The sequence below is a fragment of the Vipera ursinii genome (assembly GCF_947247035.1).
Source record: "Vipera ursinii genome assembly, chromosome: 9".
Lineage (NCBI taxonomy): Eukaryota > Metazoa > Chordata > Lepidosauria > Squamata > Viperidae > Vipera > Vipera ursinii.
The window spans coordinates 9,346,311-9,370,389 of NC_139523.1; the positions used below are offsets into that span (position 1 = coordinate 9,346,311).

Below are 24,079 nucleotides of genomic sequence, written 5' to 3' on the forward strand. Positions count from 1 at the left end.
CCTGAGAATGCTTTGAAGCATAAGGTGTTGACTGATTGATTTAACTGCCTTGGAAAACAAAGCTCAGGGCTGTTGCAGTCAGTTTGTGAAATGCCTTTCCCTTTTCAGGCACTCCCATGATCGCTTTGTAGCTCAGTTGCGTGCAGCTTTGCTGAAATGATGGCTTGGGGCCATAAACTAAAAGGGTGTGTTGCACAGGCCTTAATGCGGGGATCCAACCTACCTGTCTTCCTGACTACCCAGGTGAAAAGTTGCAGATGTTGAAGGCTAAGCTGCAGGCAGCCATGAAGCTTCGCAGGACCGAAGAACGCCAGAAGCGGCATGCTTTGTTCAAACTGGATAACGAGGAGGTGATGGAGGAAGAGGAGGAGGAGGAGGAGGAGATGTCAGATGAATTGGAGGAGGAAGAGGAAGAGGACGAAGAGGAAGAAGCCAATCAGGAGGTCTCTTTCCTTTTCTTTTTGCCTCCTTTGGCAAGTTTTTTGCACACAGTTGGTAGAAATCCGCCAGGGAACGGAGATAATTGGCATGCTGACGAAGAGAGATTCTTTCTTGGCTTGCTGCCCCAAAGATAAAAGTTCTTTGAAATAAATACCTCCCCCTCCAGCCATAATTAAATAATGAAGACTTCTAAAGGCTTCAGCTGTCCAGAGCAAAGCGCTGAAAATGAGTGTGGGGGATGCCTTATAGCAGGGGTCTTCAAACTTGGCCCTTTTATGACTTGTGGACTTCAACTCCCAGAATTCCTCAGCCAGCTTTGCTGGCTGAGGAATTCTGGGAGTTGAAGTCCACAAGTCATAAAAGGGCCAAGTTTGAAGACCCCTGCCTTATAGGCTTATTTATTGGGTAGCTTTGCAGTCAGAAACCTCACCCATCCCTGCTGTCCATACGCAGAGCTGCCCTGATTAATCAAAAAGGGATTCACCCTCAAGAAGCAGAGATCTAAAGATACAGAAGTTTGGTCTGAGCAATACTGAAATGCCTCCTCTGCCACTAATAAAGCTGGGCAGGCCATTATTTGTGGTTATGTGGCTGGAGGACGCCAAGTTATAGAATGGCTATTCCGTATCTCAACTATACATTCCTCCTCACGTAAGTGTTGATAGGAGATGAAGCTGAGGATGAGAGGATTATATCCAATGCAACTCACAGCCCTGCTCAGCGGTTGCATATGAAAGAGAAAGCAACGGGACACAGCAACAGGCATAAATACGAACCAATTGCCAAGCATCCCAATTTGAATCATGGGGTTGCTGCAACTGTCATAAGTGTGAAAAAGGTTCATAAGCCACTGATGGGCAGACATTTGTCTGAAATGGTATAGGGCTTCCTGCTTGGACTAGATGACCTCCAAGGTCCCTTCCAACTATCTTATTCTGTTATGCTTTTTTTTCAGCACTGCTGTAACTTCCAACGATCACTGAACGGATGTTTGTAAGTCAAGGACTACCTGTGGTTCTGCTTCGCTCATTATGGAGTTTTGTCTCTGTGTGTCTCCCATTAGGACCCAGATGATCTTGGAGAGATGGAGGAGGAACATGAAGAGTTGGGGGACCACCGTCTTGAGGCTGATAAAGAAACGGACAAAGAATCAGCTGATGAAGATGAAGCAGCTAGAGTTGGTTTGCCCTGCAGTGTTGTTTCAAAGCCTTCCTCCACAGAGTCAACATTGCTCCTATTTAAAGACAATTCTTCAAAAATAGGGTACTTTGAAAAAATCCAGAAAAAAAGTAGCTGCTTTCAATGTACACTCCAAACCTATCTTGTGAGAGCCAATTGTCAATACCTTCTGTAACTGTTGAGCGCTTCCCATAACATCTCGATGAACTGGGTTCCTATTTATTTATCTAGAAAACCTATTGGCTGCTCATGTTACCTAGGTGTAACTCTTTCTCTGTACTCCTTTTCATTTAAGCACCTTCCTTTGTTTATAAAGTTAACTTGCTGCATTGAACAATTGGTCAGTGCATTTTTTTTCAAGAAGTTGAAATGGTGAGAAAACTAATCAGTAAGAGATGTTTAAAATAAATCATGCAGATGGCATGTTTATGCTGATAAATCATATTGATACCTTAAAGGGCTGCTTTTTTTTTGGCAGATGTTTCTCGGCAGGTGAAAAGGTTGAGCTGGATGAAGCCCTGAGCAAGAGAGCAGAGAAGCAAGGTAGAACATCGGCCCCTGTGTTGTTTCTTTCTACCCTTTTTCTGATGAAGAAGACGAGTATTGCAGATCTTTTCTTTACTGTCTTTTTAATTCTGCTTTTCGCAGCTGTCGCTCAGGGTGGGTGGATCACATCCATTAAAAAAGAGAAGAAGGCCCTGTCCTCGGCCCTTAAACTATAAAACTGCTATCTTAGAATCACCTGAAGATACGATATAACGTGTGGAGTACATTAGTAGGGCTTTTGTCATTTTGAGTAGAACTGTGGGTAAATCGTGGGGTTATATTTTGGAGAGGGGAAGTCAACCCAGGGGCTGATCTGACCAGGCAGCTACTCTTCTCTAAACAGACAGGCTTCAAGGTCCTCCTCCAAAACATGTCCTGAACCCAGTTGCACTTGTGAAACCGAAGGACTTAATCCTTGGGCAGGTCTTGGTGACAGAACCGTTTTCCGGTAAATAATGGAAGGATGAAGAAGCATGATAAAGCACAAGATAAAAGGCTTGTGACTGCAAGGATTCACCTGTTCTGAGTTGATATAAGTCAAGTGAGATGCAGTTAATTATGTGCTGGAGACTTTAGGAACCTAAGAAGCTGTCTTGGATAATTCTAGCCTGCTAGTTCATTAATAGTTCTGGTCACATACGTGATTGATCTAGTACCCGAATGAATCAGTTTTATGGGTTTGCCTGATTGAATGGTAAACTAAGCCAAAAAGTCTGGATTCCCACAACCGTCTAAGCCACTAAGATGGGAATTAACCATAGTTCAGCAGAATTTGTCGCCTCTTGCTTCTTTCATCAGAATGCTGAGAGCTGTTGTCCCTGTGTAAAGTCTGCTCCTTTGGGGAATGAATGTGATGTCACAGTGCCATTGGGAAAGGGGTGGGGCTTGTGTGGCAATGTGACGAGACGTACAACCACAGCTGAGCCTCAAATTCCCCTTGCTAAGTAAGGCAGTGGTTAAGTGAGCTTTGTCCCATGTTATACATTTTTGATCCAATTGTTAAGCGAATCAGGCTTCCCCCATTGACTTTGCTTGTTGGAAGCCAGCTGGGAAGGCCACAGTGGTGATCACATGACATTGGGACATTGGGTATGTCTAGTTTAATGAAGAGAAGGGTGAGGGGTGACACGATAGCAGCCTTCCAATATCTCAAGGGTTGCCACAAAGAAGAGGGAGTCAAGCTATTCTCCAAAGCACCTGAAAGCAGGACAAGAAGCAATGGATGGAAACTAACCAAGGAGGGAAGCAACCTAGAACTAAGGAGAAACTTCCTGACAGTTAGTACAATTAACCAGTGGAACCACCTGCCTCCAGAAGTGGTGAATGCTCCAACACTGGAAGTTTTTAAGAAGAGACTGGACAGCCATTTGTCTGAAATGATATAGGGTTTCTTGCCTGAGCAGGGGGTTGGACTAGATGACCTCCAAGGTCCCTTCCAACATTATCATTATCATCATGATCATTATTGTCTGAAATACATGTCAGTTGGCAAGTGCACAGATTTTGCTCACATGACCAAGCTGCGAGGGTCGTAAGTGTCAGATGTCACTTTTTTCAGTGGTGGTGTAACTTTGGACAGTCACTAAACAAATGGTTGTAACTTGAGGACTACCCGTGCTTCTTTCATTAGACTTCCTTTGAATCCCTGTAGGTGCCACTGATTGGGTTATTCCTTTATGAATGACTTTAAAGAGTATACCCCAAAGTGCAGAGTGCAACTCTTTACTTCTGTTATTTCTCTAAAACTGATCGTATTTTCTATCCTCGCCCCTTTCTTTCTCTTAGATGATGAAGATTCGTTTTTGTTGCCAACCTTGGCAAAGGAGAACAGCCACAACAGCAGCTTTGAGCTCATCGGCTCCATGATTCCCTCTTATCAGCCATGTAACAAGCAAATGGGACGTGGAGGCAACTTTTTCTCTGCCATTGGAACGGCTCGCTCTCCTTCTCCGGGCTTCTTCAAGACAAGCTTCATCAGCTCAGCTTCTAAGGCAAGCCATGGTTGCGTTAGTCTTTACAGAATTAAAGTTAGGGGCTAAAGGAATTAACAAGAGTAGAAAGACACACAGTGCGAAAGGATCAAGGCAGCCTTGCGAATTTTAAATGGTGCTCAGTGGGTTAGGATGCTGAGCTTGTCGATCAGATGGTCGTCAGTTTGGTGGGTCGAATCCCGAGTGCCGCGTAGTAGAGTGAGTGCCTGTTACTCGTCCCAGCTTCTGCCAACCTAGCAGTTCGAAAGCACGTAAAAATGCAAGTAGAAAAATAGGGACCACTACGGTGGGAAGGTAACAGCGTTCCGTGTGCCTTTGGCGTCTAGTCATGCCGGCCACATGACCACGGAGACGTCCTCGGACAAGCGCTGGCTCTTCGGCTTTGAAACAGAGATGAGCACCGGCCCCTAGAGTCAGAAACGACCAGCACACATGTGTGGGGGAACCTTTACCTTTTTTTTAAAAAGTTTCTAAAATAAGTTGTGCATCTTTTAGATGCGGTTTGAACCCCCCACCTCCCTGCCCCTTCCTCTAATACAGGGGTGTCAAACCCGCAACGTCATGCGACGTGTCGTGACAGTATCATGACTTTTTTTCCCATTGCTGGCAATGATGCATCCGGCCCACGGGCTGGCAGTTTGACACCCCTTCCTTTAATACCAGCAAAAGTGTCAATGATCAGTGGTGTTGCTGTCCTCTTATCCTCACAACATAGATCATCCAATTGTCAGCAGGCAAAAATAAATAAACAAACCCAACGGAATGGATTTAGATATCTGGGCTGCAGTGCTGGGCATCATTTACCGTTTTGAGCCCTGCCCTGAGAGAGCCATGTTTTCAGGGTAGCTGAGATCATTCCTCTTAAGAAATTATTTAAAAAGTCCAGGGCTGAACACAGCAATTTCCTTGATAAGAAGACCTACATTTTTGTGAACAGGTTCTCTGTGATTCTTTTGACCTGGGAAGATGTTGCTATTCTATGGATCTTTTTTTTTGTTAATTACATACAGGTAGTCTTGAACTTACAACCATTGATTTCATGCCTGCTCAAAATTACAAACGGCACTGAAAGGAGTAACTTGCAACCGGTTGAGGGTCACGTGATGAAAATTCAGGCGCTTGGCAACTGGCATGTATTCACGACGGTTGCAGCGTCTTGAGTCACGTGATCGCTGTTTGTGACTTTCCTAGCCAGCTTCCAACAAGTAGGGGCAGTGGGGGAAGCCAGGTTCATTTAACGACTGTGTGATTCACTTAGCAGCTATAGCAAGAAAGATTGTAAAATTGGGCATGGCTTACTTAACAACCGCCTTCTTAGCTGCTGTGGAAATTCTTGTCCCGGTTGTGATCATAAGTTGAGGACCACCTGTAATTGCAGTTTTCCTCTGCCATTCTTCTCTTGATCTCTGCCTCTCACCTTACCTGTTTACTTTCTGATCTGGCCTGTACTCATGAATTTCTATTTTGTTTGGGATCTGCACAGAGTTCAGGAAAAACATCCGAGCCATCGTTGCCCATTGAAGATTCCCAGGATCTCTACAATGTTACACCTGAGGAGAAAAGCCCAGTTCCAACTGCGGGGAGGTTTCAGTTCTCCCTAGAAGATGACACGCAGAGTCAGTTGCTTGATGCAGATGGGTATGTAGCAGAACAACACAAAGCATAGGTTAAAAATATATGCAAGATTATACAGAGAAACCAGCTTCCTGACATGGACCAATGCGAATGATGAAGCTATGCAGGAACCATTAAAAGAAAATTCTTGAGAAAGAGAAATAAACTCAAAATAATCCTCTGTTGATTCTGTTCAGTATAAGAAAAGGCAGAGGGATAATTTGGCAGACTTTAAAAGATTCTGTTTAATGTTCTGTTTAATATTAAGACGTCGCGTTCCTGAAATCCTTGCAGACTTTCCTCCCCTGGCCTGCCTTAAAAGGGCTTACTTAAAAAAACCCTGAAACTTACGCTGAGTCACATTATTCTATATCAGTGTTTCCCAGCTGTGGCCGTTTAAAGATGTGTGGACTTCAGCTCCCAGAATACTGCTAGTTGTGGAATATTGGTGGTTGTGGAATTCTAGGAGTTGACGTCCACACATCTTAAAATGGCTGTGGTTGGGAAACACCTTTCTATATGGATTTCCAAGTTCAAAAACTAGAGTGTTCATTTGTTGATGGTTTGCTAATTTATCTTGAGTATAGCCAGCAGTTGTGCTCTATTTAATAAACCGTGGCTCATACAAATTGTATTGGAAAAACTATCTGAATTAGCCTCAAGGGAAACAGTCTTTATAAAAGCCAGTCTTGTCTTTCAGGTTTTTGAACGTTGGCCATCACCGGAACAAGTATCAGTCCTGCAAGAGCCGTCTACCTTTGGCCAGCATGGATGAGAATGCGATGGATGCCAACATGGGTGAATTGTTTGATCTGTATTCTGGGCAGAACCAACATTCTCCTAACCCAGGCAGTGGCAGGAAGTCAGACATGGAGGAATTGCTCAATCTGTGCTCTGGAAAGTTTCCATCTCAGGGTAAGTTGGTGTCTCCTCTACAAAACACAAGAGGGATGATTGCTGTAATTAAGAAGCATCCAATTCTGATTGCTACAATATAAAACAGGTGTTGAGAGCCTAGAACAGGAGTCTTCAAATTTGGCCCTTTTATGACTGGTGGACTTCAACTCCCAGAATCCCCCAGCCAGGCATGCTGGCTGAGGAATTCTGGGAGTTGAAGTCCACCAATCATAAAAGGGCCAAGTTTGAAGAGACCCCTGCCCTAGAAAGTGAGCAACAAAAATGGTAAGGGGTCTGGAGGCTAAACCATACAATGAACGATTGAAGGAACTAAGTATGTTTGTTCTAATAAAGAAAAAGACTTAAGGGTAACATAGCTTACAGCAGGGGTGTTAAACTGCCGGCCCCACAGGCCAGATGCATCTCGCAGAAGCCGTGCCCGCCCCAGCTCCAGTAAGGAGGAAAAAGTCGCAACATGTCACGTGATGTGGCGAGTTTGACACCACCGGCTTCCAGAGTAAAAGGGGTCAATCTATTCTCCAAAGCAGCTAAGAGCAGGGCAGGTAACGAGTGGAAGAGAGCTCCAATCTAGAACTAAGGAGAAATTTCCCAACGGAAAAATTAATCAGCGGATCGGCTTGCCTTCGGGAAGTTGTGGGTGCTCCATCACTGGAGGTTTTCAAAAAACAGTCTAGCCAGTCATTTGTCCAGAATTATATAGGGCCGTGGTGTCGAACCTATGGCACACGTGTCACAGGTGGCACAGCCCTCTCTGTGGGCACGCGCCCCATCGCCCCAGTCCTAGGCCTTCAGCTGGGTTTTATAAAACCTGTTCGCTTTAGGCCTCTGCCGCTGTGTGCAAAAAAAAAAGGGTTCAATCAATCAATTTTAACTTCTCGTGGGGAAAAAAAAGATCTCACAAAGTTGGAATTGATTGATTGAACTTTTTAGTCCCACCCAGTCTGCCATTACACTGCAGCCACGCCCACCCAATGGGCCACTCCCACCCGGCACCCGATGATAAGTGGGTTTTGGGTTGCAGTTTGGGCACTCGGTCTCCAAAAGGTCCGTCATCACTGATATAGGGTCTTCTGCTTGAGCAGAGGATTGGATTAGAAAACCTCCGAGAATCCTCTCCAAACCAAGAAGTTGTTCCATTCATCTTCACCAGGCTAGGTGCTAAATCCTGCACCCTCCTTTTGTCAACCCAAATGCAGGCCAGGGGAGGGACACCTGCAAGGGAAGGGAAGGGATGAACGGGACTTCTACATTTCTAATCCCTGTGTGAAAATTATATTTGGTCCTTGGGTCAGACTGGCTCTTCCCTCGGGTGCCAAATGGGTAACGCAGTACTCAAGAAGCTTTGCTGGTTCCAGGGCATCAGCCATTTTAGAAGTGGAATCCTTAATAATGGAAGCACTTAAGGCTACCGGTCGGCATCGTTTTTTTCCAGCCGACTGAACTGAGAGTGTTTAATCTCTTTGCTTTTCCTATGCCAAGGATTTTCCATTTGTTTTCCCACCCACAAAAGCGGTTAGTTGAATAAATTCATTAACCTGAGAACCTTGCAACTTGACGTTCAGACACAGGTAGCGAGTCGTCATGAGCACAAATGTCCTTGGAAGGGGGGTGGGGCTTCTGAATGCCAGCTCCCAAGCCCCGCCTTTTCTTTTGTGCTTTCGGAATACTGCTGTTGGAACCCCTGGTTGTGTTTGAACCAACTTCTCCCCACCCTTCCAGTTTAGTCTCAATTGGAGCCACATCCAATTTTTGCAGAAGTCTGGGATTCCGCAAAGCTGAGTTCAAAACGCTCTGCTGTATTCGGTGTGAAAGCTGTTTCTTTTAGAGTAGGGGGCAATTTTTTGGTGGCCAAGGCCCTTGGGATTTGAGGAGGGGCAAGATCTTCAGAAGATTGGACCATAATGTGAAGGGGGTAGGGTCACATTATGTATGGAGGGTTAGGGTTTACCTCTTCTGAAAAGTGGGTTACGGGTTTTGTTTTTTTTCTTATTTAACTATTTAGCTTTTTTTTTTAGAAATTTATTTAAATCCTGCCCACCTAGCAAGCATGCAAATGCGAGTAGGTAAATAGGTACCACTTTGATGGGAAGGTAACAGCCTTCCATGCACCTTGGCTTATAAGTCATACTGGCCACATGACCACGGTAGAGTCTTTGGAGAAGACTGGGTCCCTTGGCTAAGAGCACTGTCTCCTAGAGTTGGAAATTTACTTTTTTTAGGAATCTTCGGCGGGTCTCTTACATTCAACTATGCTGCTAATGTTTGATACAATAGTCAGAGGAGAAATCGGAGGTCAGGAACAGTGACTCGGGTTAGGCCTTGCCTGCCTCTGGGGTAGCACAACATTGTCCCCATCCTATTTAAAATGGCGTGAAGAAGCAAAATTTGGCGTAGTTTGTCTAGGTTCTGATCTGCAGTTAGACCTCTCGTTTCTGATTTCTCAGACTCTCCCCTTCAAGCGTCCTCAGCCACTGCTAAACTGAAAAAGAGGAGGATGGAGGAAGCAGGAGCAGAACCCCTCTCTCTCTTTTCTAGCTCCTTTCCAACTGAGAGGTAAGGCTTGGAGACGTGCAAAATATTTAGCTTTGCAAACTGTCCTCGGGAGGGGGATGATGAAAGCTGCTTCTGCAGTTCAAGTAACTGGAGGCGGGTTAGTGAGGCACGCGCGTATCGGGTGCTTCAGGTTTGGATTGGGAAGAAAAATCTGTCCAATCAGGTGAAATTTTCTTACCTCTGAAGATCACAGCTTTTTTAGCAGGATTGGATTCCTCTTGGGCCAGATCACGATCAAGGGGTAGCATTTCCCCCCCCCCTTCTTAATGCTCATCTTTTTTTTACCAGAAGGAAGATTAAGAAAATTAGCTTTAACTGGTTTACAGCAATGAAAGGATTGTGCATCACTGTCATGCCAACCTCTGGATGTTGGCCTTGGAACAGGTCGTTTTATTTTGTTTGTAACTCCCAGAGTATGCATGCGCTCTCTCATTCTGCCCTGAGTAGTAGGCAAGATTGTGTAGCTCCTTTGCCCAGTTCAGTTCTTCTCAAGGGAGGCAGATCTTGGCTCAGTCGCCTGTGATTTTTGCTTGTATTGGTATAAAGCATCTTTACCTTTATTTGAGAACTATGTATGGGAAATGTATGTCAGGGGAATGCATTGTATAGACCAGGGGTAGGCAACCTTGGCTCTTTTATGACTCGTGGACTTCAACTCCCAGAATTCCTGAGCCAGACATGCTGAGGGGAAAGGGAGAGTTTCCAAGCTGAGCCATGCTGGCTCAGGAATTCTGGGAGTTGAAGTCCACGAGTCATAAAAGAGCCAAGGTTGCTTACCCCTGGTATAAACTATTAGGGATCTTTAATCAACAGTATTGACTGCTCTTTAGAAGGCCAGATCCTGAAATTGAAACTCAAATCCTTTGGCCACCTAATGAGAAGGAAGGACTCGCTGGAGAAGAGCCTAATGCTGGGAAAGGTTGAGGGCAAGAGAAGAAGGGGACAACAGAGAATGAGGTGGCTGGATGGAATCACTGAAGCAGTTGGTGTGAGCTTAAAGGGACTCCAGAAGATGGTGGAGGACAGGAAGGCCTGGAGGAACGTTGTCCGTGGCGTCGCGATGGGTCGGACACGACTTTGCAACTAACAACAACAACAAATCAACACTATGCGTTTCAAAGCTACTTCAAGAAGCTAGTTTTACCAACAAACACCTAAACAATTTTAGGCCAGAATGAACTGCCTGCTGAATCTGTCCATTTTCTGCCAGCCTTATGAGAGTCTGTCATGATGGCTGCTACCGAATTAGACCTGGGCTTCTCAGTAGTAGCAACCACATTCTGGACTTCTCCCTCTCTTTTTATGCTTTAGATGAAAGATTATATCTCCTTGAGCTCCTATTGAGTGGCATACCAACTTAAAGGGCATGTTAAGTAAAAATCAGCGCATCCAATTTTGTTTCTACATGTTCTGTTGTGGTTACTTAAATCAAAGCATTCGGCAATTAAACTGCCATATCCAATTAGGTACATTCCTGCTGCGTTTTCTTTTTTAAAAAATCTATTTTTCAAGCAGGGAGGTAGAAGAGGAAGAGGAAGAAGAGGAATTTGGGGAGTTCCAGCTTTTAACCGACGATCACCCTTTTGACAGTGAGGAAGAAGTAAGTACTGTGCACAATTGGAGCAATGTCCAAACGGAGCATAAAGCATGCATGCCAGTCAAACCTGGTTTCCAGTCCTAATTCAGCAACAATTGCAATATTCTGTTCAGCCGGTCAGTTTAAATGCTCCTGTTTTCACCCATTTTCAGGCAAAATAGAAGGTAATGGCAGGATCCTCAAAGTAAAATTCTGCACTAAGCAACTTTAATGCCCAGTAAATACAAGATAATTCATATTAAGTCAATGCTCATTATTCTCTCTTATTTTGCATAGAGATAGTCCTTGACCTACAATCATTCATTTAGCGACCATTCAAAGGTACAATGGCACTGAAAAAAAAGGTGACTTGTGACCGTTTTTCACACTTAAAACCATTGCAGCATTTCCCCCCCCCCCGCCCATGGTCACATGATCAGAATTTGGACACTTGGCAACTGGGGTGTATTTACGACAGTTGCACTATCCCAGGGTCATGCGATCCCCATTTGTAACCTTCCCGGCTGGCCTGGTTTCCGACAAGCAAAGTCAATGGGGGAAGCTGGTTTCCCTTAACAACCACATGATTTGCTTCACAGTTGCAGTGATTCGCTTAACCGTAGCAAAAAGGTTGTAAAATGGGGCAAAACTCACTTAACAACTGCCTTGCTAAGCCACAGAAATATTAAATTTAATGGTGATCGTAAATCGAGGACTTCCTGTAAACTTCCTGACAGAACAATTAACCAGTGGAACAACCTGCCTCCAGAAGCGGTGAATGCTCCAACACTGGAAGTTTTTAAGAAGAGATTGGACAACCATTTGTCTGAAATGGTACAGGGTTTCCTGCCTGAGCAGGGGCCGGGACTAGATGACCTCCAAGGGTCCCTTCCAACTATTATTATTATTATTATTATTATTATTATTATTATTATTATTATTATTATTCATCGCACAGTCAGCCAGATGTTCAGATGATTTGGCATTTTTGTCTACCTATTGAGTCCTTACCAAGGAGCTGGGATAGGCAGATGTGGATGTTTGATGGTATTACAGATATTGTCGCAGGATGCAAGCAATTCCTAGTAAGGCAGCCTTTTGCAATTGACTAATGGCGAATTTGTCAATGCCAATGGTGTTCAAGTGGTGCTCCAGTTGTTTTGGGATTGCACCCAAGGCGCCTATTACTACTACTACTACTACTACTACTACTATATCATTCCTTTGGTTGTACTGGAAAAGAGCAAATTGGAAGCTTCCCTACCCACTACCACATTCTGCTACCTGTTTGGTATCTGAGCTTTCAACACATAACTCCCGTGTTTCTGAGTAACGCTAAATCCCAGGCACTTGCTCTCTTTTTTTTCCTCCTAACAAAACCTGTGATGAAATTACATCTTTTTTCCTTTGCTTCCAGTTAATATAATCATAGTTTTCCATTAGGAGGAGTATGATTAAATTAACTTAGAGGAACTCTGAGGAACTCAAAGGAAAAAGAATTGTCTTAAAGAAAAGAACAAACAGAGATAGTGGAGAATATTAAAAAAATATGGTACCACGCTTCAAGAATTCATGAAGTTGATATTTTTTCTGATTCATAGGATGAAAAGAGCGAGGAGGAAGAGGAGGAGGAGAATGATCAGGAGGAAGAAGGGGGTGATGAGTTAGAATTTGATGATGATGAAGAAGAAGTACTGAAACGAAGGGAAGGAAGGAAGAATAAATTGTAAGTAACACCTTCTAACCTTACTGGCAAAGTCGATTTAATCTTCAATCCTTCTTTAAAGCAGAATGAAACTGCATAAAACTAAATGGAAAAAAATAGGTTAAGGAACCTTTTAAAAACAGCTTGTCTGAGAAACCTATTAAACTTTATGCAGAAGGAATGCAGAACTGATATTTCAAATAAAGCTTTATTGTGGCAACCCGACTATATCTCAGCTTGGACTTCGCTTCCAACTTTCCGTTTGTCTTCCTATATTTTACCGAATTAGAAATGAGTTCTCCACCTACGAATCTCAGCGCAACTCTTTGCGTTGCTTGTAAGTATTTTCTAATAGCAGAACTGAAAGAAAATATTCTCTACTGGAAATCCTTGCCAGCTTGCTGCTTACATTCATTCACCCCAGTAGTAATATTGCTTTTAATTCCTTTTGAACTCAACTTGCATTCTTCTCCCCTCACCCCTTTAGCAATTTACAAGATTTCATGGAAGATGAGGCTGAGCTGTCAGGCAGTGAAGGGGGAAGTGAAGATGAATATGATGGTGAGGAACTCAACGAGTATGAAGAAGACGTTCTTGATGAGGTTCTTCCAGCAGACAGAGAACTTCATGATCAAGTAAACAAAATCCATAGGTAAGTATCTGGCCCTCTCTCAGTGCACTTTATCTATGGTTGGGCTTCAGTTTTTGTGGAGATATTCTGAATAGAAACTAGGTCAAGTTCCCTTTCCTGGCCTGCTTTCTCTCCAGGAAGATGATGCTTGATGACGATAAACGGCAGTTGCGCTTGTATCAGGAGAGATACCTTCTCGATGGGGACCTTCACAACGATGGTCCTGGGAGGATGAGGAAGTTCCGATGGAAGAACATAGGTATGATGAGCAGTGTGCTGGCGTTCATCAAGTTTTGAGAAGCTTCCCAATATGCCCATGTCGTATTCACCGGTTTTGCAGAAATCCCAAAGGCTCTAGAAGGCCACGGAATTGTAGCCTTAACGTGGAGTCTAGAGCCATCCAGATGTGTTGGGACTGCAGCTTCCAGAATTCTAGAAATAGTGACCTGAACACATCTGGAAGGCTGTTTTGGAGAAGCCCAGCTTAATGTCACATTGATTAGGTCTTCTGAGCAAGGGAAAGGAGTCCTTGACGTTTCGTTTAGTGACCGTTCGAAATTACAGCAGCACTGAAATAAGTCGCTTACGACCGTTTTTCACACTTATGACTGTTGCGGTATCCTCACGGTCACGTGATCAAAATTCGGACACTTGGCAACTGGCCTGCATTTATGAAGGTTGCAGTGCCCCAGGGTCACATGATCACCTTTTGTGACTTTCTGACAAGGAAAATCAATGGGGAAGCCAGATTCACTTCACCATGCTAACTTAACAATTGCCGTGATTCACTTAACGGTTGTGGCAAGAAAGGTCATAAACTGGGGCAAAACTCACTTAACAATTGTCTCACTTATCGATGGAAATTTGGGGCTCATCGTGATCATAAGTCGAGGTCTACCTGTACTGCAACTTACGATGGCTGATTTGGATTCTCACACTGTCCTAAGGAATAGTAGCATTCCTTAGTATATTCCTTATATTCCTTAATTCCTTTTTTTTTTTTTCAAAATCTGAAACATAGTTTCGGAAAAGACATTGTTAATGCAGCTATCCTTTGAAAGTTCTTAAGTTGAACAAGTGTATAATTTAAAAAATTGTCAGACTCTTAATATATTCTCCGTATGCCCAGACCTTAGTCAGGTCAGCTTTCAATCTTCTGCCATAATGTTCACGTTTTGTCTGGAAATTCTAAAGGAAGTTAAATGTTAAATTTTGAAAGGATTTTCATTTTAACAGCTCCTATCTGCCCTGACGTGTGTATGTGTGTATTCTTTGTGTGTGTGTGTGTGTGTGTGTGTGTGTGTGTGTGTGTGTGTGTATGTGTGTGTCTGTGTCTGTGTATTCTTTATATATGTGTGTCTGTGTGTGTATTCCTTTTTTCACCCTACATCCATTATCACTTTGCCCTGGTCGTGGACCTCTTGAGTCCAGATGCTTTTTCTCAAATTACCCTTTCTTCCTCCTAAAACGAACATTGAGACTTAGGGAGCAAGACCTTATTTTCCTTTTTCCTGTCTCTGCTCAGATGACCTTCCCGAGGGAGACGCTTTTCGCAGGGATGCTGACAGCGGGGATGAGAATGAGAATCACCTGGAAGAGACAGAGGCCAAGTGGAGGAAGGAGCGCTTTGAACGGGAACAATGGTTTCGAGAACAGGTAAGGCACATGGTAACAATTCATGCTGAGGCAGTCCTCAACTTACAGCCGCTTATTTAGTGACTCTTCGAAGTTAACGGCACTGAAAAAAAAAGCGTTTTTCACACTTAAGACTCTCGCCGCATCCCCACGGTTACGTCATCAAAATTTGGATGCTTGGCAACTGGCATGTATTTATTGGGACAGTCCCAAGGTCATGGGATCAGTTTTTGAAACCTTCTGACAAGCAAAGTCAGATTCACTTTAACGACCTTCTGACTGATTTAACAACTGGTGGCAGGAATGGTCATAAAATGGGGCAAAACTCAATTAACAATAGGGCGGGATATAAATCCCATTAATAAATAAATAAATAAATAAACATAAATTTTGGGCTCAATTGTAGTCATAGGCTGAGGACTACTTGTAGTCCCCAGATTAGGCCAGAGGCTTAGAAACCCAAAATAGTCCTTGGCATCATTTCATGTGATTCTTAGCCTGATTCCAAAAGCTCTTAGCAAGTATTTAGATAGTGGGGGGGGGGGGGGGACAGACGGACCTGTTTCTTCCCCAGCAGTCTATCACATGAGAGAAACAAGAGTGGGAGGTCAACAACAGAGAAAATAAATGATGGCACTAAATTTTTGTTTTAAAAATTTTTTGGGACCCACTCTTTGCTGACTATTCCTGCAGGAATGCAGTTCTTGAGAGAGGGGAGGAAATGCAGCCTTTGAGACTCAGGCTGGACCTGGGAACTGGGAAGATCCAAGCTGAAGTCAGCCACGAAAGCTTAGCAGATGATAGAATAGAATAAAATAATAGAATAATAACTTTACAGTTACTTTGAACGATTTGGGCACTGAGAGAAGTTACCATACAAGGGTGGTTGTTGTGGAAGTAAATTGGTGGATATAGTAGTATGCCAAGCTTCCTTTATGGTCTGGAGAGAAAACTAACATAGATTTGAACTAAGAAAATAGACCCAGTTAGCCTGGATGGTCGCCAGTTTGAAGGTTCTCCTGCAGAGTGCCCCCACGTGAGATGATCAGATCCTTCTTCTTAATATATTTCCTAGATATTCTAGTAAAATATACGTTTGATGAGGTATACGATTCCATCAGCCACTGTAGAGTAAGATCTCTGTAGGAATTCACAAAGGCTTTAATAAACTGGCCTAGTTGATCTATCAACTGCATAGCAATAGCTTTTAAAGCAAAAAAAAGGGTGTGTGTGTGATAATATACAATTCAAAGGGTATTCAGGTACTGCATTTCAATAATAATATTTGTTTGATTCTTTCATTATATGCCATCAAGTCATATAACAACCACATAGATATACCTTGTCCAGGATGCTCTCTCTTCACCTTGGTCTTTAGATCTTCTACAAGTAGTCCTAAACTTACAACTATTCCTTTAGCGACCATTCAAAGATACAGTAGCCCTGAAAACAGTGACTTATCACTGGTCCTCATACGGTACATTCTCCTTTCCTAGAATGAGAGTTCTTCATAGAACTAAGTCTTCACATAATTTGTCCAAACAATAATAATGGCAACCTGGCTGTTTTAGGTGTAAGGTAAAGGTAAAGGTTCCCCCACACATGCGTGCTAGTCGTTTCCAACTCTAGGGGCCGGTGCTCATCTCCATTTCAAAGCCGAAGAGCCAGCGCTTGTCCGAGGACGTCTCTGTGGTCATGTGGCCGGCATGACTAGACGCGATGTATATGTTTTCAAGACACATATAAGAGATATATATTCTAGCACTGGGACTCGACTGGATCCCAATAAATATGAATATTAATATATGAGGGAATATTTTGAGGGTGTCAAGAGTTGTTTGATGCTGGGTTTATTGTTCCTTTGGCACTGTTATTGTTCTAATGAGCCACCCAAGGTTATTAAACATAAAACGGGTGGCTGTTTAAGTCTTACAAGTGAATACAGGCAGTCCTCGACTTACCACCCCAACTGAGCCCAAAATTTCCGAGACATTTGTTAAGTCAGCTTTGCCCCATTTTACAACCTTTCCTGCCACAGTTGTTAAGTGAATCACTGCAGTTGTTAAGGTTGCTAAGGGAATCTGTCTTCCCCACTGACTTTGCTCAGCAGGAGGTCGCAAATGCGATCACACGATCTGGGGACACTGCAGTTGTCATCAGTACGTTGTTAAGTGTCTGAATGTTGAGGACATGACCGTGGGGATACCACAATGGTCGTAAGTGTGAGAAATGGTCATAAGTCACTTTTTTCAGTGCCGTTGTAACTTTGAATAGCCACTAAATGAGCTGCTGTAAGCTGAGGACTACCTGTGTGTTTAAATCTACAACTGCAGAGCATAAATAAGATTCAAACATGATGGACAGTGTTTTGTCTGAGAGTGGGATGTTTTGCCATTCTCTCATGGGTAGCCAAAAAATGGCTTTGTTCCCACAGACCCTGGTGCCGACTAGTAGACAGTCATTTTGTTCAACGTAGTATTTTTTTTCTGTCTCTTTCTTTACTTCTTGCTATGTCGCCTAATAAAAGTTCTGCTTATTCATAGTCTACGAAAGGAGAGGAGGAGGAAGAGGAAGAGGATGTGGATGAGGATAGCCAGTTCATGAGACTGGCCAAAAAGGTCACAAACAAGTTGCTACAAAAGAAAGGTATCCTTCTTTTCACATTTATTTATTTATTTATTTATTTATTTATTTATTTATTTATTTATTTATTTATTTATTTATTTATTTATTTATTTATATCCCGCCCTTCTCCGAAGACTCAGGGCGGCTTACACTCTAAGCACAAATCAACGTGCTTAGCAATAGCCTTCATTCTATGTATATGCCTGCTTATTAGGGCTTTCGCCCCCCCCCCCCCCCCCCCGAAGCAGCATTATTACAAAGTCAGCTTATTGCCCCCAACAATCTGGGTCCTCATTTTACCTACCTCGGAAGGATGGAAGGCTGAGTCAACCTTGAGCCTGGTGGGACTCGAACCTGCACTGATTGCAGGCAGCTGGGGTTACTTAAGGAGGCATTAGCCCACTGCTCCACCAAGGCTCTTGTGAATGACAGAGTTACACCTTAACAGGGAAGGACTATATTCTGTGATTTTAAAATAGGCAGGGCAATCCACGTGCTTAATCCATCTCTTTATAGCCACTGGATCTTCCTTATCGCCGAATTTCAGTTGTGCACTTGCAAAATATCATTGCTATATTCCAGTTGCCATTTTATCGATTGATTTGACTTTTTTTTAACCTGCCATGATTGAGAGACACCTAGCAGATTATAACATCAACCACAAAACAAAAGATAATAATTGAAACACAAGGGTGGTGGTGGCGGTGGTAATAAAATAACTAATAAAAAAAATAAAAATTGAAGGGGAGACCAATATGTGCCCTTGAAACATAAGAAGATAGGAGCTGAGTAGATTCTTGGAGTCAGGAAATTCCACAGAATCAACACTTGTCACGGAAAAATATTTTGAGATTGTCTCCTAATCTCTTGGAAATGGGTGATTATTAATAGATAAATTAATATAAATTATACAGACAGGAACTTTACATTGGGCTGCTCAAAAATTGAGGGGAAGAGATGATCTTGGAAATCCAGGAAACAGATAAAAATTAAAGAAACTTTAACAAGCGTGCCGTAGTTTTTTTAAAAAATGAATAAACAACTCTGAACTTTTCCTCTGTCTCTTGGCCAACTATCTAAACTTAGTAAGGCTGAGTCACACACATGAGGTGGGGGAGGGAGAGAGATGGACAAGAAATGTTGGTTTTCTTGTAGGTTTTAAAATAATTTCAAAAGTTATTTTGTGTGTTCCAGCCAAATAAATGTGATTCATCCATACTAATTTTAGATCATTATCCTTTTCTCTGTATCCCTTGCTTCCATCCCCCAATGTTAAGAACAGCCACCAAAAGTCATTAAATCATTTAAAATATTCAGAGGTTTAGAGCCTTGGTGGAGCAGTGGGCTAATGCCTGCTTAAGTAACACCAGCTGCCTGCAATTAGTGCAGGTTCGCATCCCACCAGGCTCAAGGTTGACTCAGCCTTCCATCCTTCCGAGGTAGGTAAAATGAGGACTCAGATTGTTGGTGGCAACTAAGCTGACTTTGTAATAATGCCGCTTGGGGTGTGTGTGAAAGCCCTAACAAGCAGGCATATACATAGAATGAAGGCTACTGCTAAGCTTGTAAGCCGCCCTGAGTCTTCGGAGAAGGGCGGGATATAAATGGAATTAAAATAAATAAAAATAAAATAAAAGTGACATACAGTGGTTTTAAAGAAAATCAGTGGTTCACTACGCCCCAGTTTTACTGAAAACTGTAAGTAAATGCTGAGTTTTGGCAAAACCCATCAAAAATGGAATACTGTCCACAAAGCACGTCTGAAATGGTCAAGGATGGTTTCCGAATCCAGGTTGTCCTTGACTGACCTGTGAGTGCCAACATGGGAAGCAGCTTCCCCACACCCGAAATCTCTCTGCTTCTACACTGTCTGAATGGCCAAAGAAGCAGACAATGCAACTTTTCCTGTTGTTGGTTTGTCTTCTGAAAAGCTTTCCTTTCTCTCTCTCCCTTTTCTTTCCTTTGCTCTCCTAGCACCCTCTGCCGTAACTGTGCAGGAAATTAAATCACTACCCAGAAATCCATTTGAAAGTTTCCAGCCTGGCAGCAAACCACAGGTTAGTGTCATCTGAGGATGGACGGTTCCTGGTTTAAATTTATATCGCCAGTAGCAAGCTTTCTTTAGAATAGAGGCGGGCTTTCTTCCTCTGTTGATAGGTACCAGGTTGCCTCCAGGGGTTGGGCTGTCACAGATGGCCTTGATTGTATGGGGAAGCCAGGGGTTGGGCTGTCACAGATGGCCTTGATTGTATGGGGAAGCTTGTCTGTTTGGGGCTGAGCCTTGCACTTCCCTGTGAAAAATATCCCAGGTTCAACCCTGTTTTGTCCAGTCACATAATCTCTCAGCCAGGAGGTACTCCTTGGAGAATTGCCGCTAGTAGGGTAGACCAAAGGGACGCAGTGGCTCAGTGGGTTAGGACACTGAGCTTGTCAATCAGAAGGTTGGCAGTTTGGCGGGTCGAATCCCGAGTGCCGCGTAGCAGAGTGAGCACCTGTTACGCGTCCCAGCTTCTGCCAACCTAGCAGTTCGAAACTACGTAAAAATGCAAGTAGAAAAATAGGGACCACTACGGTGGGAAGGTAACAGCGTTCCGTGCGCCTTTGGCGTCTAGTCATGACCACGGAGACGTCCTCGGACAAGCGCTGGCTCTTCGGCTTTGAAACGGAGATGAGCACCGGCCCCTAGAGTTGGAAACGACTAGCACCCATGTGCGGGGGAACCTTTACCTTTATTTTACCTAAGGGTAGACCAAGGGTCTTCAAACCTGACAATTTGAGGACTTGTGAACTTCAACTCCCAGAATTCTGGCTGGCTGAGGAATTCTGGGAGTTGAAGTCCAGAAGTGTTTAAGTTGCCAATTGTGGAGATCCCTGGGGTAGATAAACCAAGCTAAATGAATGAATGGACTTGCTCCCTCTTTCACTCCTGCACAACCTATGTGTTCCTGACATGTTTCCATTATGGGTTGTGTAAATTAAGAAAGGGAGAAATTAATTGAAGTGCTGCTCTTCCTTATTTACTGTGCTTGTGAGACGGGAGAAAGAGGGCTGTCTACGCTCCTGAAGGCTGAAGCGATGTGCAGTCGTGTTACTTGAATACAAGTCCTAGATAACTTTTTTCTTTCACCTGACAGCTGAAGAATGGATCCTTGTTGAATCAGCCGCGAGCCGTCTTGCAGAAATTGGCAGCCATGTCTGATCTCAACCCGAATGCCCCCAGGAATTCGCGAAACTTTGTCTTCCAGACCCTGTCCCCAGTTAAGAGCGAGGACGCGATGGAGAAAGCCAAACCCCAGGTAGAAATCTGATTGATTTGAGGGAATCTGTTACTGAACGTGTGTTTTGTTCTTATTTATTCTATATCTGTCCATCCATCCCTCTAGGACAGGGGTAGGCAACCTTGGCTCTTTTATGACTCGTGGACCTCAACTCCCAGAATTCCTGAGCCAGCCATGCTGAGGGGAAAGGGGAGAGGTTTCCAAGCTGAGCCATGCTGGCTCAGGAATTCTGGGAGCTGAAGTCCACGAGTCATAAAAGAGCCAAGGTTGCCTAACCCTGCTTTGTGAAATCCATCCATCCATCCATTTTCCTCACTTCTCTCCCTCTAGGCCAGTGTTTCTCAACCTCAGCAATTTTAGCCCGTGTGGACTTCAACTTCCAGAATTCTCCAGCCAGCCAGTGAAAAGTTATTTCAGTGTTGTAAGGCTTGAATAGTGAGGGGTTCTTGATGCTATCTGAGCTGGGTGGCTTTCTTGCAGAAGTTTTATTACCCAAACTAGGTAACATAATCAGTGCTACTAAGGACTGGGGTTTTCTCTCAGTTTGTATTCTAGTGCAGGGCTTTTCAACCAGTGGTACGGGTACCACCTGTGGTACATTGGCACCTGGCAGGTGGTACGCGACCATCCTAGAAAAGTGGTAGCGGGAGAGGGGAATGAGCTGAACTGGTGGTAGCATCGCACAAGCCTGAGCGAGAGATGGCGGGAGCTGCAGGGCTGTCAGGGCTCAGCGGAAGCGCCAGGATCCAGCTGGAGCTCTGCGTTGATCCTGGCGCTTCTGAGCCCAGAAGAAGTGCCGATCAGCTGGAATGTTGCAGCATCTCCAGGGTCTTGTGATTTACATCCAGATGCTTGGCAACTGATTCATATTTATGACGGTCACAGTGTCCTGGGGTCATGTGAAGTGACCAAAACTTGCTGCAACCACCCAGCAGATGGGGGGAATAAAAACCAAACACCCCCCCCACCCCACCCCTGCTGCCAATCCTCAACAGAAATGCTCACAACAATGAAAACCTCGGACAGGAGGAAGAGCGCCGCCAGGCGAGCAGGCAGGTGTCTTGCTCAGCTGTGGCATGGGGGGGCACTTTTTTCAGTGACATTGTAACTTCAAACAGTCACTAGGTGAACTGTTGTAAGTCGAGACTACCTGTACTTCATCACTTTTTTTTTTCCTTTTGGTCATCAAGTTTTTGACACCTTGCTAGGCGACTGGTGGTCCTCGGATGTTGCCATATCCTAAAAGTGGTACAATGGGTGAAAAGGTTGAAAAGCCCTGCTCTAGTGGCTTGCTCTGACAGAATTGGTGGCGGTGGTCTTAGAGGTTCTTTGATTGGGTTGGTGTTCCTGTTGGCTTGTTTGGCAATTCCTTGATTGGAATATTGTTTACTTCAGAGGTCCCCAACCTTTTGGGCACCGGGGACCAGTTCCGTGGAAAGAGGTTTTCCCGCGGACCGGAGGGTGTGTGGTATTGTGTGCTGCCTGCATCTCTCAGATGGGGCTTTGCTCGTTTGTGCAGACCGGTTGCTGGCATGCCACAGCCTGGTACTGGTCCACGGACTGGGGGTTGGAGACCCCTGGGTTACTTGATGGTTGTTCTGATGTAAATCTTGAAGTTCATCTATGCCAGGGGTCTTCAAACTTGGCCCTTTTATGACTTGTGGACTTCAACTCCCAGAATTCCTCAGCCAGCAAAGCTGGCTGAGGAATTCTGGGAGTTGAAGTCCACAAGTCATAAAAGGGCCAAGTTTGAAGACCCCTGATCTATGCTCATCCAGGTGCTGATTGCTGGTGGGGAGGTGTTTTGGTTTTTTTGTTCCCTTTTTGGATTGTTGATTGTCTCGCTTATATAGTAAATAGATATTGTTTGTATCTATGTATGAATTGATAGCTAATTTGTCAGGCTTCTAGAAATTCTCTAATGTTTTGGACTAGGCTTGGGTAGTGTTATTCAGAGCTGGAGAGAGCAGTTGGTCAGCTGACTAGAGGCAAATAAAAAGCTCAGAGTCAAGATAGGTAAAGATCCTTCTGTTAACTACGTAAGAACACGGTGGTTCTTTTGTGGTAGCCAATGACTGAGTGATTCATTGAATGAATGAGATTCTGGGGATCTAGAAATCTTTGGAACTAACTACTTCTTGCCATTTTTCTAGGTCAAAAGAAGAACTCTGCCTCCTGTTTCTCTGCCTTCTCCTAAACGACTGCGACTTGACAGCACGTCAGTTCAAGAAACCCGAAGTATATTCCAGTATTTGGAGAGGTAAAAAAAAAAAAGCCAGTTTGCATGGTCTCATCCAGCCACATTTTGGATTTTGCAGAGCTGTAAAGACAACGCACAAATCTACAGTATGCTGGATGGGCAATATCTACATTGTAGAACATATGGCACATTATTATTCCTCCCCAAACCTCAGGTATAAGTTGGGAAACAGGAAAAAATAATTTTGTTTGTTCTCTCTCGTTACAGTACTGACTCCAGCACTAATTGAGCCTTCATTTTTTTAATTATTTCTTTTTTTTTTCTTTGGGACTTTACTCGACCTAAGTCACGTTCTTAAGACAGTGTTTTATTTTGGGGCCAACTTTGAAGCATTGCGATCTCCCTATCTGGGCTTTAAAATCAGCGTGGAGGCTGTGTGTATATATGTATATATAACTTTTTTCCCCGCTCGGTATTTTGGAAAGTATATATATTTGTTGTTGTTCCCTGTGCTTCCATCTCCCGCTGGCATTTTAATCTTTTATAAATAAACAAGGAACTTGAATTTGAGTCAAGAACAAAACAGAAGGAGGGCAGCATCCACTTCTTTAAAATTATAATTCTCTTTATGTAATATGCACATTTTAAAGCATATAAAAATGGAGAGAGAAAAGAAAGTCTGGGTGAAATGTTTACAACCATGTTCCATTTGAAATCTGGAGGATAAATGGGATTATACAGCAAACCTCTGGCTACTTTTTCCAGGTGTTCCTCCCAAGACATTCCTTCAGCAGGACTGTGCCTGGTTCGTCACTTAACTCTGTGTTAATTCGTCTAAGGTCAATTCCTCCAGAGTCTCTTGGCCGTGATCCCAGATTGCAAATTGTTCTGTAAGCACTAAATAAATGAATCATATTTGTACACACACAAACATCCACATAAGGCCCTGCAGTCAGGCTTTCATAATAAGCAGATTTGTTAATTGTGGGAAGAAGCAGAAGAAATGATGCCAGAAATAAAGACTTCAAAGGAAGCTGATACATGCAGTTTGATATGTGTAGAAAATGGAATTCTTTTTCTGTATATGCATTTGGAACTATCATCTGAAGATATAGTATTGTTTATCTCCAACTTTGTTCCTCAGCAAACTATCCATTGATCAGACCCACATCTGTTTCTTTCAACAA

The 24,079-nt window shown here is 43.6% G+C and overlaps 1 protein-coding gene across 1 annotated transcript in view; it reads left to right on the forward strand.

Moving 5' to 3' along the window:
- The window catches only part of CLSPN (claspin), a gene marked incomplete at its 5' end in the record, with an annotated part of 39,539 nt that extends 15,957 nt beyond the window's left edge, over positions 1-23,582 (forward strand). The window contains 16 exons of the mRNA XM_083370104.1: positions 244-443; positions 1,505-1,704; positions 2,099-2,163; positions 3,952-4,157; positions 5,641-5,795; positions 6,472-6,686; positions 9,134-9,242; positions 10,755-10,842; positions 12,420-12,544; positions 13,011-13,175; positions 13,292-13,413; positions 14,680-14,810; positions 17,333-17,435; positions 19,389-19,471; positions 20,549-20,710; positions 22,846-23,582. Of these exons, the coding sequence (XP_083226230.1) occupies positions 244-443; positions 1,505-1,704; positions 2,099-2,163; positions 3,952-4,157; positions 5,641-5,795; positions 6,472-6,686; positions 9,134-9,242; positions 10,755-10,842; positions 12,420-12,544; positions 13,011-13,175; positions 13,292-13,413; positions 14,680-14,810; positions 17,333-17,435; positions 19,389-19,471; positions 20,549-20,710; positions 22,846-22,956 (2,240 nt within the window). The 3' untranslated portion in view covers positions 22,957-23,582. The remainder of the gene's footprint in view (positions 1-243; positions 444-1,504; positions 1,705-2,098; positions 2,164-3,951; positions 4,158-5,640; positions 5,796-6,471; positions 6,687-9,133; positions 9,243-10,754; positions 10,843-12,419; positions 12,545-13,010; positions 13,176-13,291; positions 13,414-14,679; positions 14,811-17,332; positions 17,436-19,388; positions 19,472-20,548; positions 20,711-22,845) is intronic.
- Between the last annotated feature and the right edge of the window lie 497 nt (positions 23,583-24,079).